This window comes from Rhineura floridana, chromosome 22 (assembly GCF_030035675.1).
Source record: "Rhineura floridana isolate rRhiFlo1 chromosome 22, rRhiFlo1.hap2, whole genome shotgun sequence".
NCBI lineage: Eukaryota > Metazoa > Chordata > Lepidosauria > Squamata > Rhineuridae > Rhineura > Rhineura floridana.
In genome coordinates, this window is record NC_084501.1 from 11,728,307 (window position 1) to 11,745,225 (window position 16,919).

Genomic DNA, 16,919 nt, shown 5'->3' on the forward strand with positions numbered 1-16,919 from the left:
AAACCGGGGTGCTGTGCAGGAACTGAACCTGGCTAAGTTGAAGGTGCTAGTTCTGGCGTATAACGCCCTTTACGGCTTGGGGCCAGGATCCCTGACAGATCGTCTCACCCCTTTTATACTCAAATGGATCACTGCCCTCTGCAGGTGAGCCCCCCCCCCAAAAAAAATCTTTATAAACCGCTTGCTTGCTTGCTTGCTAAGCTATGCCATTTGCGGCGTTGCTGGGCCTAAAACTAGCCAGGAGAGGAGAGAGAGAAGCCTGAACTATAATTGGAAGAAAGCTGGAGGGATGGATAGCGAGGAGGAGGGATGCTCTCGGAGCCCCCCCTCCCAGCCCAAGGACGTCCCCCACCTTTGAATTTGCAACTCTGGAAGGAGAGCGAGCAAAGCCTGGCTTCTGCAATGGCAGGAGCTCCTCTGCGGACTTTGTTTTTTTCCCATAAGCCTTGGCCGGCAGTTCTGTGGTTCTCTTGGATCTGCTCCAGGGCGAGTGTGTGATAAACATTTTCTGCAAGGTTTCCCACACACACACCCCAATCATCTTGTGCCTCCTGTAGCATCACACTCTGTGGGGATCTTCTGTCATTTAATCCCTGATCAACTTGTACAAGAAAAAAAAATTTTTTAATCATCAGCTGAAAAGAATGAGTCATTTTGGCAGAGAATAACCCCCTGTGTAACCATGCTGTTTCAGTAAGCGTTCTTGCTGATGCATATGTTAGTGGCATCTGTCGCTGCTGCTCTGTGTGTGTGAGAGATACACAGTTTTGTGATGCACAAAAGAACTCCCCCAGACCTTTACATTAGGGGTGGCTAAACCCTTGGCCTCGAGGAAGGGGAGTACAGAGATGGAGGCAATGTTACCGTGTTTCCCACCGTCTGTCTGGACAGTGTAGTTTGTAGAAGTCCTGATGGATGACAAAAGCCGTTATTCTTACTGGTGCTGCATTTTGTTTTATTGATTATGGATATGCCTGGTTCTTGCAGCAGAGGAGCAGTGTTCAAGAGCACTTTGTTATTTTTAATGTAGATTGTGATGGTTATTGTTATTTAACTCTTGTAAATTGTGTTTTGTAAATCGTATTGCTTTATTGTTTTATTGATATATTCTTGTATTGTATTTTGATATTTGTGTCTTCTGTAAGCCGCCTTGAGGGCCTTGAGCCAAAAGACGGGGTATTATTATTATTATTATTATTATTATTATTATTATTATTATTATTATTATTATTAATAATAATAATAATAATAATAATAATAATAATAATAATAATAATAATAATAATAATAATAATAATAATAATAGGCAACATGGCAGAGGTGTATACAATCATGCATGGTGTGGAGGAAGTGGATAGAGCGGGGGAAATTCTCCCTTTTTTTCATATCATGAGAACTCATGGAGAACCAGCGAAGCATTGGGACATTGGGAGGTTCAGGACAGACGAAAGGAAGGGCTTCTTCCACCGTGCAGAGTTAAACGACGGAAGTCAGACAGAATGGCGGACGGCGACCGGGGTGGCTTTGAAAGAGGATTGGCTGCCTTCCTCTCTGTGCACTTGCCTGTGTTCTCTCTCGGCACTGTCAGGGGCAGGACGGCCTTGAAGGCCAGTTCCTGGGGAGAGCCGTGCTGCTGCGCTCTGGCCGTGCTTAAGGGCTTCCCGGAAGAGGCGTCTGGTCGGCCCTTGTGAGGACAGGACGCTGGAGTAGGTGGGGGCCCCTTTGGCCGGATCCAGCAGCCGGACTCCTCTTGCATTCTTAAGGGGCATGTCCACACGTGTAAAGGTGTGAAGATGTCATCATTGACGTTGATATTGGCGGGTGGCTTTAAAAGAAGACTGGACAAATTCATGGGGGATGAGGCTATCGGGTGGCTACTAGCCAACGATGGCTGCATTATGCCTCCACTCTCAGAGGCAGGAGGCCCCTGAAGGCCAGTTGCTGGGAATCACGAGTGGAGGGAGTGCTGCTGTGCTGGCTTCTTCCCTTTGGGGCACCTGGTTGTCCCCTCTGAGAACAGGATGCTGAATTCGATGGGCCTCCTTTGGCCAAGTGGCTTTAAAGGGGGATTGGGCAAGTTCCTGGAGGAAAAGGCCATCAAGGGCTGCTAGCCACAAGGGCTATGTTCTCCCTCCACTGTTGGAAGCAATATGCCTCTTTGAGTCCCAGTTGCTGGAAATCACAGCTGGGGAGAGCATTGCTCTTGCGCTCAGGTCCTGGTTGGGGGCTTCCCATTTGGGGCACCTGGTTGGCCACTGTGAGAACAGGCGGCTGGAATATGTGGTACACTGGCCGGATCCAGCATCCGGGCTCTTCTGCTGTCCTCAAGGACTCCTTCACACAAGGCATAGTTTCACAGTGTGGGATTCGCTCCAGTAAGAGCCAGCGGTGGCTGCCAGCTAGGAGAGGGTTAGACAAATTCATGGCGGGTAAGGCTATTGGGCTACTAGCCCGGATGGCTATGCTCTACCTCCACTCTTGACGGCAGGATGGTTTTGAAGAGGAGTCGCTCTTGGGTCCCGCTTGGGGACTTCTCAGAACGGACATCTGGTTGGTCCTCGTGAGAATAGGAGGCTGAACAAGGCAGGCCCCCTTTGGCTGGTTCCAGCAGCCGGACTCTTAAGCAAATTGTTGCTGGGGGGCCGGGGGAGGTAAGGTTCAGCCCAAACAGCTCAGTCCCCAAATCCCATAACTTGAGATGCCTTTAAACTTCTAGAACTTTACGGGAGCGGGCGCCTGTCCTTCAGACGCTCTGAAGCAAAAATGTGTTTTTTAAGCCTCTTGAGTCTGATGGGCTGGGAAGGGTTAGGGCTGGCTGTGATTTCTAGCCAACCCCAAAGAAGGCTGGTGTCGCCCTCGGACACAGGGAGCCCAGGGTGCTCAGGCTAACCTGTTTAGGTGCCCCTGGGAAACAGGCCCCCCTTGAACGGGTGCTGTTTGTGAAGTGGCATCGTGCCACCACGGTGCCCACCTGTTGACGTCCAGAGCCGTCCTGGGTGCTGGAGATCAGCAGAGAGGCTGGTCGCCCTTTCCCCGAGGTTGAAGCGCCAAGCCTTGTTATGGCAGGCCCATGGCCCAACATGTGTGGGGGCTTTCCTTCCTTCGGGGCCGAAGGTCGTGGGAGGCTGCGGCCCCTGCCTCGTTCGTGACCCATTTTTCGGCACAGGAAAACCCTCCTGACAAGCCCGGTGGAAACAGACCGGAGCAAACTTTGTAACTGAGAGGAGGCGGCAGCAAACAAGGAAATGTTCCCCTTCTAGGCTAAGTATGAAATGGAGGGTGGTGGAAGAAAATGGCACTCCTGTTCACCAGAAGGGGAAGAGTATGTGTGTGTGTTTAACAGCTCTGTGTGTGTGTTTTAACAACCGTGTGTGTGTGTGTGTGTGTGTGTGTGTGTGTGTGTGTGTGTGTGTGTGTGTGTGATTAACAGCCGTGTGTGGGTGTGTGCATGTATGTGTGTGTATTTTAACAGCTCTGTGTGTGTGTGTGTGTGTTTGCTGGTCCCCAGCAATATGAGTTTCTCAATATTTCAGCCTACGTGGGCAGGTCACGAAAACACAGCCAGCCGCTCCGTGGTGTGACAAGGACTAATTAAATCAACGTGGGATGTTACAAGGATGCCTCTAACTGGAGGGCTGTTGAAGGGGGGACTTTTTTGCGGGGTGGGGGCCAGAGAGAGTCACGACAACACGGCTCCTCTTGAGACCTTCTGGAGATGCGTCTCGTTCCAGGCTGACTCAGACCCCCTGAGTCCTTTTGCCTGCTTTCCCTCGGGGTGGGAGGGAGGAGAGGAGAGATTTAGATGCTACCTACAGTTCCAGTCAGGGCTGGCCTGTGACATTTTCCTGTCTGAGGAGGGGCAGGAAATGGTCCCCCCCCCCAAAAAAAAGAGAGTCAAGGTGCCCAGAGTACCAAAGCCAGCTGAGTTATTTTGGGCACTTAAGGCAAGGAGAGAATCTCATAAGTGCCTCTCCCCCCCCACCTCCAGCAGTGGATTCAGATTCCTTTATTTCTTTCCAGGCCTAAGGCCAGGGGTTCCCAAACCGTGGCCTGCGGCTGCCAGTGACCACAGGTTTCATTTCAGTGGTCCACAGTGTGCCTGTATAAACAGTTAAAAATCATGCAGCATTTAGCACAGAACATTACAGTGGTTCCAACAGGCACAAAAATCATGAGGTCGTCTGCCAAGGCCCTTGGCAATTTTCAAGTGGTAGGTGGGGTGAGGTGGGGGACCTTGGAAACCGCTGCAAAACAAAATTCAGCAATATAAAAGTGAGGCGAGACAAGCAGGAATAGAAATTAACTTGGACCACAAATGAACTACAACATGAACAAGCAAATCCCTCCTTGCCCCCTTCAAAAAGGGAAGGTTGTTACTCTTAAGAAATATTGAAATGAAATGTCAGTTCTGCAAGTCTGAATTTAAAAAGGATGCAAAGACGAGGTAAACTTAAAGTTCTGAATCTCCCTGGCAAAAACAGCATTCTCTCGTAAGGATTTTCTTCTCTCACCAGTTGCTACCGATGGAAAAGGTGTTGTTGTTCTACGTTATTCTTACGTCGCTGTCCCACCTTTCCTCCAAGGAGTTCAATGTGGCGTACAGACACGGTTCCCCCTTTATGCCCAGACCCTTCCTTTAACTCCCTGCCAACGTTTATTCCTCTTTCCCAGCTTCCTGGAGGAGGTTTCGGCTTCTGGCTTCCGCGGACGGGGCACCGAGAGCTCTCACGGGGTGGCGAGGGCAGCGCCCAGGCGACTGAACTGATAGTTTCTTCTCCCGCTCCATCATTTCCTCCTGACCGTCTCGGAGGGATCAGCATCCATCGTGTGCGGTCATCCCTGCAACTCATTTGCCTGCCGTCTGAAACTCCAGCAAAGCACTTTAGAAGACCAGATTCCACTCTCCCAAGTACCTGTAGCCGGACAGGACAGGGTACGCATGAGAGCTTTGAGCTTGCTCTTCCACAGGACCAAGTTGTCTCTTCGCAAGCCCTGACTGAGTTCTTGAGATGGTGGATGGGGGGAAATACCACCACTTTAGCCTCATTATTCCTTGTCTGCCTGCAGCTCTGTCTTGCGGTCCTTGAGGTTGTCTTAAGCCGCCGAACTTGTTTTCAAATTTCTTTGTTACCACCACCCCGGAAGATTACCTGCCTACTGTCCTGGGATGCGCTGTCCCTCAAAGAAAAATTATGTCAACTCCAATAAAAAGGAAGTTGTGATTTTCCCCCCTCTGGCATATAACTGGTGTCTCCACCTTTTTCTCCATGGAGTATAGGAGGCTGGGCCCAATGTCCTGTAGGGCCCTGCAGAGTTGCGTAGCGGAACGGAGAGTTTTGAGCGAGCTTATGTGTGTGTGTTTGAAACTTTGCTAAGATTCTCCCTTCCCTGCAAATTAGACAGAGACTTTAAGCTTTAAAATAAGAAAGAACTACTTTATTCTGGAAGTACATGCTCGATAGGAAAGAGTTCTAGATCTAGCTAACTAGCTATGCTGGAGCAGCCGGCACTGGTCCCAGTGCTAGCCCTCATGAGAGACAAAGGAAAGATGTCTGCTCCCCTCTCGAGAGAAAGAAAACTGGTAGAAGGCAGGAAGGAACAGGGATCAACATTCTTTGCATATCAGTCTAGCAGGAAGGAAGAGACAGCAGGAAATCAAAGGACAGGTATAGCCTAGCAACCAAGAGGTCTCCTCTCTAGCTACGCCTTTAGCCCCATGCAGCCTCAACCCACAAGTTGGAGTTGAACCCCATATATTCCAACATGGAGGAGTAAACTTTGCATGGTTGTCAGTTTGATGAGGAGTCAATTCTGCGCAATATATGGGGGATAAGGCTATCAGTGGCTACTAGCCGTGATGGTTGTGCTCTGCCTCTGTGATCGAAGGCCTATGCCCCTGAATACCAGTTACTGGAAACCGCAGGAGGGAAGAGTGCTGTTTTGCACTCAGATCCTGCTTGCAGGCTTCCCTTTGGGGCATCGGGTTGGCCACTATGAGAACAGGAGGCTGGACTAGATGATTGCCCCCCTTTGGCCTGACCCAGTGGCTGGCCTTTTCATATGCCCTTATGCTCGGTGATGGCTGGCTTGCAGGTAGGAGGGACCACTCTTTTAAGGATGGGGAACATTGGTGGCCTTCTAGATGTTGCCCAACTACAGCTCCCCAACATCGTCTCTAACTGTTGGCCGTGCTGGTTGCTGGGGCTGGTGGGAGTCCAACCACATCTGGAGGGCCGCAGAGGTGTTTTCCCATCCCTGCGATGCGTGGCTCAGCCAGAGTTGTTTATGCAGGGTGGGGGGTTGCCTTGCCCCTTTAAAGGTGCCACGATGGCGACCTGTTTGGGTCCGCTGGGAGATCAGCCTTAGAAAATATCTGGCGCCTTATTATTCTGAATCGATTTGCTTCGGTTGTACCTTCCCTTCCTTCTGGCTTTTGTTTCCACCTGGGCGAGAAGGTGGAGTGATGATGGTGGTCATGGTGATGATATAAAGAAATGTTTCCCTAAACTAGGAAACTTGGAGGCAGTTGTCAGATTCCCCCGCAGCACCTTGAGACACTGGCATCATGGAGCATCCGCGCCTGGCAGGAGGGATGTCAAGATAATTCCCAGTTAGGCCAGAATCTCACCTACCCCGAGCTGGCTAAATTACACGTTTTACTGTTTTGAACCCCCCTGGGGACATTGCCTCATGGGGGCTATCTTATTTTCCATTTAGTAATCCTGACGCCAGCAGTGTGTGTTATATTTGGGTCTCTTTTAAAAAGGGAGTGGGGGGAACTCCCTTGCATCGGAGCATCAAAGAAGAGCCCAGCTGCTGGATCAGGCCAGTTGGGGGGGGCATCTAGGCCAGCCTCCTGCCCTCACAGTGGCCAACCTGATTCCCCAGTGGCAAGGAGGACCTGAGTGCAACAGCAGCAACCCTCCCTCCCTGCCTGTGATTCCCAGCACCTTGGACTCAGGGACAAACCGCCTCTGCTAGTGCCTACGCTGGGCGCTGATTTGACCAGGTAGGGTCAGAGGTTGCAGCTTTCCATTGTCCAAGCCGGCTTCAGCCAGATAGCATTTGACCTTGCTTACAATCCACCCGTATCAAGGAGCCCTGGCGCTGGGAGGCTGGCCCTCCCGCGTGTGTTAGCTCATTTTAAGCTGCTTTCGTCGATGGAGTAGGCAGTCCCCAAGAGGATTTGCTTGCTCTGTCCATTTTGGTTTCAAGGGGTTCCCTGCTGTGGTATCAAGCAGTGGCCTCAGGTGGGAAGCAGGTTGTATTGTTGTTGTTGTTAGTCGCTTACCCATACAGTCAGTTAAAGCATGACAATACTTGCCTGCAGGCTTAAGATTGAAAAGGCATGACAAAAGGAAAAGGGGAGGAGGAGGGAAGAGGAGAGAAAAGCAAACTGGCGAAAGGATGGTACACTGCCTTTCTCCCTCATCCCCACCCAGATTGGCAGCTGAATCATACTCCAACCCTTTTTCCTGGTCAGGTCACCCCCAGTTCAGTCCCCATGAGTATTTGTGGAATTAAGATTTTCTTGCCTTGCCCTTTCCACTTGTTTACATTGGGCAAATGCAATTTGGTCACTCAGTTTGGATATCTCCTTTTAGAGCTCTTCACAGTCCCTTTCTGTTTTTGCTTCACCAGCAAGCTTCTTTAGGCTTGTACTGGGAGAAAGGGCGGGATATAAATCTTAACAAAGAAATACATCATAAGCTTCGCCACCGCACTGCTCGCCCCTAACTCTAGGCTGTTGATGAATGAGTGAAAAAGGACAGTCCCAAGGCCGATCCACTGTCTGCAGCCCTCCGCCTATTCCTGCGCTCTGCTTCTTGCACCTCGCCTCTTATCCCATGACCACTAAGCGCACTCCGGAGTCCTTTGGCGAGGGACTTTTGAAGCTGCAAGTGCACGTTACTGGCGGGGATTGATTTTGCAATCTGGGTTTGCAGTCAGGATGGTAATGGAACCACGCAGGGATGCTTCCCTTGTCTTGTAGGGAAACAAGCCGTTAGATGAAACCTGCTGTGCTTCATGTGTTTATAATATTTCCCCCCTTGTTTGTAACTCCGAAGCAGAAGGGAGATAGCGAGCTGTGTGGGCGGATGCTCCTGAAATGTGGAAAGTCACCAACCGGGGGACAGGAGGAGGAGGAGGAGGAGGAGGAGGAGGAGGAGGAGGAGGAGGGCAGCACTCTGGCGCCTGGATCGCTGTCACAGACTGAAGATTCACTTGCAAGAGATATGCAGTGAGGGGAAAGAACCAGGCAACAGCGGAAGGTGCCTTGTCATGAGTCAAACCCTTTGGCCATCTAGCTCAGTGCTGTCTGCACTGACCAGCAGCAGATTTCCAGGGTTTGGGGCAAGGGGGTATTCCCAGTTCTACCTGGAGGCACCAGGGGTTGGACTTGGGGCCTTCTGCATGCAAAGCAGGTCCTCCACCTCTTATGACCCTTCCTGTTTAAATCAGCCCTTTATTCAGAACCATGAGGACTAGAAACTTTATTTTGGGGGGAACAGAGGAAGCTCCCTTATCCTGAGTCAGATTCTTGTTCCATCCGGCTCAGTAATGTCTGCGCTGACTGGCAGTGGATCTCCAGTGTTTCAGGCAGGGGGTATTCCTAGTTCTAACTACAGGCACCGGGGACTGAACGTGGGACCTTCTGCATGCCTGACGGTCCCCCGAGTGGCTTAACAATCCATCCCTCTTCCCAGGGAACTCTAGGAATTGTACCTCTGGGTGAGGAATAGGGGGCATCTCCTAACAGCTCTCAGCACCCTTTGTATATGACAGTTCCCAGGGTGCTTTCGGGGAAGCCATGACTGTTCAAAGTGGGACAATACTGTATTAAATATATTGTGCCGATCCCCGGCTGTTGGCCATGCTGGAGCTGCTGGCAGTTGGTGTCCAGCAACATCTGCAGGGCCATGCGTGTTTGGCAGTCCTCTTGCAGATGGATATGCAATTCGTTCCATGGGTGAGGTGATGATAGCTGTAGTGGGCCTACAGTTACGCAGGCTGGCTAGTGGAGTTGGGGGGCAAGCTGTGGCAAGTCAGTGGCACAGCCAAAAAAACCCACACCCTAAGGGCTCTAGCCAGCGTTAACCCTACTCAGAGTAAACCCACTGAAATTAATGGGCACAACTGAATGGAAAACATTCCTGTTGACCCAGGCATCTGATGGCCAAAGGAGACTGTTCCTGGCAACCTGGAGATTACTGGATGGAAGAATGTTTTTATCTACAACGGTTTTTTGGATGTTTTAACTGACCTGTTTTTAGAATGTTCCTAATTGTTTTTAGAATGCTTTTTAAAAAAAGTTTTGTTGATGTGTTTGCTACCCTAGGTTCTTTTAATTACTTTTATTATTAGTATGATGATGATGATGAAGAAGAAGAAGAAGAAGAAGAAAACTTAGATTCATTAATTCCAGTGGGTCTACCCTGAGTAAGGCTGCAAATGGACACAACCTCAAATTTAGCTTGTCTCATATGCTTAGAATGTATTTAATTGGGATAGACTATATATATGTTTAATTGGGTCGTATCCTCTGCGTTTTTCTTTTTTGAAAGTCTCGGCTAGAAAAGGCATTTAAAAAAAGATAGCTGGAGATTTATAGAGCAGTGGGGGAAGAAGATTTGGCGACTTCTCCCTTTGCTGTACACTCCTTGCTGTGGAGAATGCCCCAGCATGGAACAGTGAGGCCATTATTCAGGTGGGCTTCAGTTCCTTTTCTGACCTCAAAAAAGTCAAGGAGAATAAAATGGCTGGGAAATACACTAAGCTGTAATCGCAACTTTCATTTTGGGAATTAATGAGTCAGATCAAATTAACCAGCTCGTAATCTCCTCCAGTAATTTAATTTTTTGGGTTGCTTTAATCCTCATTGTCTCCGTGCAAGAACTGAATTTGTTTACCGGAAGCCAAATGATGTGGTGAGCTCACCAGTATGGATTAGAATTGGGGGAGGAGGAGGAGGTGGTGGTACCATTGCCGGGGGGGGGGGGGAGCAGAGAAGGGAAGGGGCTCCAGGGGGCGCCTAAATGCAAAGCCCCTCCCTCTTGGACCACCTTTGGGGAGAATTAAGCCCTGTCACCACTTTAGGTGGTCTTGACACTGCGAGATTCTGTTCTTTTCTCTTGTGCATTGAGCGGCCCTAGAGAAAGGAAAAAGAGGAAGGGGGGTGTTTTGGGGAAGCCCCCTTTTAAAACTGGTTTTTGTACCCCCACAAGGCCCCTCCTGCTTATGCCACCACCATGCTGTGGATCTGAAATGGGGGGGAAACTTCAGCTGGGGGGGGCTTCAAATGTGGCCCTCCAGTGCTCTCTGTCTGGCCCCAGGAACTCTCCCCAGACTGCCACAACCCTCACCAGCCCCTTGAGCAACCCTTCTTGAATGTATGTATTTAAGATATCAATATACCCCTTAATTATTCACATTTCGAAGCGGTGTGCACAAAAGAAAAACATAGAAAATGAAGAGAATGTTCTTGCCTGGCTGAAGAGAGAGAGAGAGAGGAAAGGAGCCTACTGGAAAAAGTTTGCATCCTTTACTCTGCCCAATTTTGCCTACCCTGGCGTGCAGCCCCTGGCAGGTTGCCCAGAAGGGAATCTGGCTCTCTGGCTGAAAGAGGTTCCCCACCCTAATGTAAAAGTTTACCCATCCTTTTGTGCATCTTTTTATTTATTATTTGATTTATTATTTGATTTATATCCTGTCCTTCCTCCTAGCAGGAGCCCAGGGCGGCAAACAAAAGCACTAAAAATGCTTTAAAACGTCATAAAAACCGTCTTTAAAATACATTAAAACAAAACATCCTTAAAAACATTTTTTTTAAGCTTTGAAGACATCTTTTTTTTTAAAAAAAGGTTAAAAACATATTAAAAAAAAAAGGTTTAAAACATCTTAAAAGCAATTCCAACACAGAGGCAGACTGGGATAAGGTCTCAAGGCTTGTTGGAAGAGGAAGGTCTTCAATAGGCACCGAAAAGATAACAGAGATGGTGCTTGTCTAATATTTAAGATTAATATTTAATTGTTAGTAAAATGAGCCTGAGACACCGCCCCCAAAAGACGAACTTATGTTGGACAGTTCTCCTTTGAACAGGACCCATGTTGAAGGACCCTGAATTCCAGCCCTTTGCCAGAAAACCCCCTCCAGACCCACATCCCAAGGGGTTGGGAGGAGGTGAGCGTGTGTGAAATCGGTGTGCCCTAATTCAAAAACCTTTTGGTTTCGGCAGCAGCAAATGCTGAAGATATTGTGTGTGAGAGAGTATAAGGAAAACTGGGTGTGAAAAGATGGACGGGCAGAGATGATTGCCAGCAGCGTGCGTTGCACACACACACAAAGATATTTTGGTAACTGATGATTATCCACCAAATAGGAGAACAAAATTGCAACACTGGGGGGGGGGCAGGGATGCAATGTGTGAATAGGATGTTCCAGGGCAGAGAACAGATAATAACATCTCTCTGCTCTCGTTCTCTGTCCCTCCCCCACCCCAGCTCCAAGGTTTCTCCATCCTGCCTCTCCTCCCTCCTTTTCCATTTAGTAAGAATCTGTGCTCTGCGTAACAGAATGCAAACAAGAGTTGTTACTTTCCCTTGTGTCCGTTGTGTTCTCTGCACGCATGCCCCCTTGGAGAGCTGAGGTTCCCAGAGCATATGCCCAAGGCTGCAAGGGTTTGGCCTGTGGCAATGTTACACTCGGCCTTCATGAGATATCCCCCCCATCTTATTTTGTTTCTGAAAGAGCCAGCTGTGTTTAATGCCAGTCAGGGCTGCGTACACCAGGGCTGGGCGCTTCCATGGCGGTGTGCGGAAAACAGGTCACTGACTCTGAGCTTCGGATGTGGTAGAATCACCACTTTTGTTAATGGAAAAAGGAAGCAAGATTCTAGTCTGAGAGTGTGCATTTTGGCGATCACTCGTGGCCGAGTAAGATTGTCTTCCAAGATAAGATCTTTAACAGTGGGTCCGTAAGTGACTGTGGAGGCCAATTCTGGATCCACACAGCTTCCCACAGTGAGGACATAGGTTTCCAGATGGAAGATGGTTGCGATGAGGATTTGCTTGATGTGCATTCCGCTTAGCTCTTTTTTCCCATTCGCCCTGTATTTGTGCTTCTTCAAAGTCCACAGCACCTTTGATAATAGCCGACCTCCATTTGGGACGTTCATGGGCCAAGACTTCCCAGTTCTCGATGTTCATGTTACTTTTTTAAAGATTAGCTTTGAGAACATCTTTAAACCTCTTTTGCTGTCCACCGATGTTCTGTTTTCCAACCTTAAGTTGGGAGTAAAGTAGCTGCTTTGGAAGACGGTGATCAGGCATTCAAACAACATGGCCGGTCCAGCGAAGTTGATGTTGAAGGATCATTGTTTCAACACTGGTAGTCTTTGCTTCTTCCAAAACGCTAACATTAGCCCGTTTGTCTTCCCGAGTAATTTGCAGAATTCTAGTTCCTGAGAGTGTGCAAAGAAGCTCTGAAAATATTACAGGATGGTGAGCAGAGCAAGATTTGGACAGAGGTGGCCAGGTGATACCACCATTGCTCAGTGACACTAGAGCACCTGCTTTGCATGCAGAAGGTCCCAGGTTCAATCCCTAGTGGCTTCTCCTGGTGGTGGGGGGGGCTGTCTGAAGCTCTAGAGAGACAGTATTGAGCTAGGTGGACCAATGGACTGTATATAAGACAGCTTCCTACTTTTTTCTATATTCCTCCGTGGATAGGGACCGTTCCAAGAACACTGTACAACTGCACAAACACACAGAGCACATGGTCCTGACAGACTGACTGAAGCTGTTCCCTGTGCTACTTTTTACACCATTCCTTCAAACCATGAGGACTGGAGTCTTTGTTTTATTTTTAGGGAAAGGGCCATGGCTTGGTGGTAGAGCACCCAGGTTCAATCCCCAGCATCTCCGCAAAAGGCTGAGAAGGCCCTGCGCCTGAAACCCTGGAGGGACGCTGTCAGTCAGTGTAGCCAATACAGAGCTAGAGGGGACCAATAGTGGAATAAGGCAGTTTCCTCTTCAAACCACTCCTTTATTTGGGGGTCAGGCTCCGCCCAGCAACTCTGGGCAGGGTTTGGAGAGACCCCTGCCTGAAACCCTAGAGAGCTGCTGCCAGTCAGTGTAGGCAATACTGAGCTTGATGGACCAAGCATCTGACTTGGTACATGTTGCTCCTGCTCTTGGTTGTATTCACACGCTCAGCCCCACTGTGGCAGGAGCTGAATCTTTTCCTTTGTCTCATCTTGCATGGTGCTGAGAACTTTCATTGGGCTTTTAAATGATTTGCTTCCTTTAGAAGAATCTCTGTGGCCTCCACACACACCCCTTCCTACCTTTCATCTTATACGGTCTGCAAATCTGCGGAACGTCTAAAGCATTTTTTATCTGTCTCTTCTCCAGGCTTGGCTCTGTTTTGTGGTTGTCTAGATCCCCTGCCGACAGAGTGGGCTTTATCAGTGGTAGTCACAGAGGCGCTTTTGCAGAGAATTTGTTAGGATCACAGGGACGGCTGAAGTCTCCCCAGGAGTGACCCATTAACCTTTCCTTTTGATCTTGACTGGGCAGACAGAGAAGGGCTACAAACAAGGCCCAAGATATTCCTTGTCTTCATGTGTGTGTATAGATATTGGCCCCCTCCAAATGGTGGTTTTTGGCAGGTATATTCTGTTATTGGTGAATTTATACTGGACCGTCCACACGTCATTCCGCGTACTGACTTGTTCTGTAATGCTTCCACAATGTTCCTGCTTTGTTGCCATCCGGAGGGGCACTCTTGCACTATCACACAACAAAAGCAGGATGCACGACTCACACACGCTAACGCCCCGAGAATATTTGTGATGTGAAAAGTTGCAGGATTTCAGCAGGAAAGCTGCCCTGAAACCTTTGCAGATGCAAATGGTATTGAAAGCAGAATTGTGTGTAACCTCCCCGATACCATCATGAGCACATGTCATCATGAATGCACAATTTAAAAGGATGTCTGAAGGGGGTCCTTTCTTTAATACTGCTGGTTTTATTTATGCTGCGGCTGCGGCATTGAAAGCATTTTCCGAATTAAAAAAATGCAAGAGAGGGGGGGAAGAGCAGGTCCTTGCCCTCTAGGACCATGTAATTTAAACTTCTGGAGAAGAGAGAGAGAGAGGTCCAAAGGAGGGCAGGAAAGGATCACAGAACTGCTCTGGGCCAATACTCTTAAAACATTTAGGATCAGTTTTGGTATACTATGAGAACTGAAATGTTAAGCCAAAGACTTCAAGGAAAGGATGGGAGGATGGGAAGAAGGAACTGGAGGAGAAAGAGTGTTCTGGGAAGGAATTTAGAATCATGGAATTGGAAGTGATTCTAGAGGTCATCTATCCCAACCCACCTTTTTTGCCAATCTTGCAACTACAGTGTCCCTGTAGAGAGTTTTGGGTCTTGGGTTCTGGTGAATGAGGCCTGCCCAGCCTCTGCTTAAAAACCTCCACTGAAGGACAGTCCACTGTCTGTCAAGGCAGTCTCTGCCCCACGGACGAACAGTTCTCACCTTTAGAACGACTTGCCTAATATTTAGTCAAATGCTCCTCCCCTGCAATTACCACTCATTTCCAGGTATTAGGCTCAGGTTCTTCAGGCCTCTTGCAGGGAAGGAGGGAGTGGGCTGTGAGTATAAACGTATGTGTCAAGGTGACCCTTCCATGCTGCAGCCTGTATTAATCATGCAGATTTGAGCAGCTGTGCATAATTTCCCTGAGTTTGCATAATTTATTCTGCTCCTGCTTTTGATGAGGGGCACAGAAGTCCCCGAACCCCAAACCACAGATCTTACACAACAACTTCTCTGGCTTCTGTGATTCCACCAGGTGTTGCCCATGCACATTAAAGCAAGCTTAAGGTGTTGGACTATGACCTGGGAGACCAGGGTTCGAATCCCCACACAGCCATGAAGCGCACTGGGTGACCTTGGGCCAGTCACTGCCTCTCAGCCTCATGAAAACCCTATTCATAGGGTCACCATAAGTCGGAATCAACTTGAAGGTAGTACATTTTTTAAAAAACTATGAGAGCTAGAAACTTACTTTTTTTAAAAAAAAATGAAAGCTGAGATTTTTCAAGAATTCTTAGCTTTCCCTGTAGTGTGGAATCTTGGCATATACACCTGACTTGGAATATCTCTAGGGAAGACCAGCATCTGGGAGGGAGAGGGGAAAGGATGGGACACCTTTATATAGCTATAGCTATCCTGTGCTCTTTGGAATGGCTTTCAAATGGTAGCCTCTGGTATAGCACACTGGGGAGTAGAGCCTGGCTGGGAGTCCAGAGTCTGTAAGTTCAAATCCCCACTTGTGTCTCCTGGGTGTCAAGGGCCAAAGATCACCCCCACAGTGAGTGGCTCAGGAGTTACGTGCCCTGCCAGCTGTGCAGCCGTGGGCAAGCTGCACAGTCCCAAGGAGCCCAGTTGCCCCCCAGCTGGCAGTTGCGGACAAGGAAGGGGCTGGCTTGTGCAGCTGTGGCAAGCTGAGCAGGCCCTCACCAGCTGGGGAGGACTAGCCTCAGAGGGAGGCAATGGAAACCCCTCTCTGAATACCGCTTACCATGAAAACCCTATTCATAGGGTCACCATAAGTCGGGATCGACTTGAAGGCAGTCCATTTCCATTTTTCCAACCTGCTCCAGGTGCATATCATCATGCAAACAACACGAATTTCAGTGTGCAGCTGTTAAATCTAAGAACCAGGTGTGGGGCACATCTGTGGCCTTCCAGATGTTCCTGAACTACAGCTCCCACTCTCCCTGGCCATGCTTGCTGGGGACTGCTGGGAGTTGTAGTTCTGCAACAACCGGAGGGCCCAAACTTCCCTGCACCTGCCAAGACCGAAACCCTCCGCCACCATTGCATGATGTGTGATGCTTCTCTTCACCTGCAGCCCTCCATTTTGGATTTCACATTTGTCTTCCAATGTTTGTAGCTGTTCTTCATGTTTTTTTAAAAATGTTTTGAATAAGTCTTTCATTTTATTTTAATTGCATTGTTTTTACTGCTTTGTGATTTCCCAGGACTCCTTTGGAAGGAAACCAGGAACAGTTGCCATCCCTTGTTAATGCAGCATATTTTAACATCATCATTATGCCCTTGTATTTCATATTGACAGTTCCTTGGACAGATCCAGTTACTGTAATTTAAACTGTTGTAACCCACCCTGGGACCTCAGGGTGAAGAGTGGGTACTATTTATTATTATTTGATTTATATCCCACCCTTCCTCCCAGCAGGAGCCCAGGGTGGCAAACAAAAGCACTAAAAAACATCATAAAAACACTTTAAAATATATTAAAACAAAACATTTTTTTTAAAAAAAGGTTTAAACGCATATTAAAAAGCAATTCCAGCCGAGAGGCAGACTGGGATAAGGTCTCTACTAAAAAGGCTTGTTGAAAGAGGAAGGTCTTCAGGAGGCCTCGAAAAGATAACAGAGATGGTGCCTGTCTGATATTTAAGGGGAGGGAATTCCACAGGGTAGGTGCCGCCACACTAAAGGTCCATTTCCTATGTTGTGCGGAATGGACCTCCTGATAAGATGGTATCTGCAGGAGGCTTCACCTGCAGAGTGCAGTGATCCACCGGGTATATAAGGTGTAAGACGGTTTTTCAGGTATCCGTGTCCTAAGCTGTATAGGGCTTTGTACACCAAAACCAGAACCTTGATCTTAGTCTTGTAGCTAATGGGCAGCCAGGGTAAGAAATTATTATTATTATTATTATTACCACCTGCCCTTCACCCAAAGGTCCCAGGGTGGGTTATGCAACACAGTTCAAACATTATTATTTAGCCCTTTTTCACCTTTGCAGTTCCTTACAGATTTGCCATTTGCAACATATTTTTACCATATTATTTAGCCCTTTTTCACCTTTGCAGTTCCTTA

The 16,919-nt window shown here is 48.4% G+C and overlaps 1 protein-coding gene across 2 annotated transcripts in view; it reads left to right on the plus strand.

Moving 5' to 3' along the window:
* The window catches only part of VPS45 (vacuolar protein sorting 45 homolog), a 40,725-nt gene extending 35,481 nt beyond the window's left edge, over positions 1 to 5,244 (plus strand). For both annotated transcript variants that reach the window (XM_061606336.1, XM_061606335.1), the window contains one exon: positions 4,672 to 5,244. In XM_061606336.1, the coding sequence (XP_061462320.1) occupies positions 4,672 to 4,765 (94 nt within the window). In that variant the 3' untranslated portion in view covers positions 4,766 to 5,244. The remainder of the gene's footprint in view (positions 1 to 4,671) is intronic.
* Positions 5,245 to 16,919: the final 11,675 nt, after the last annotated feature.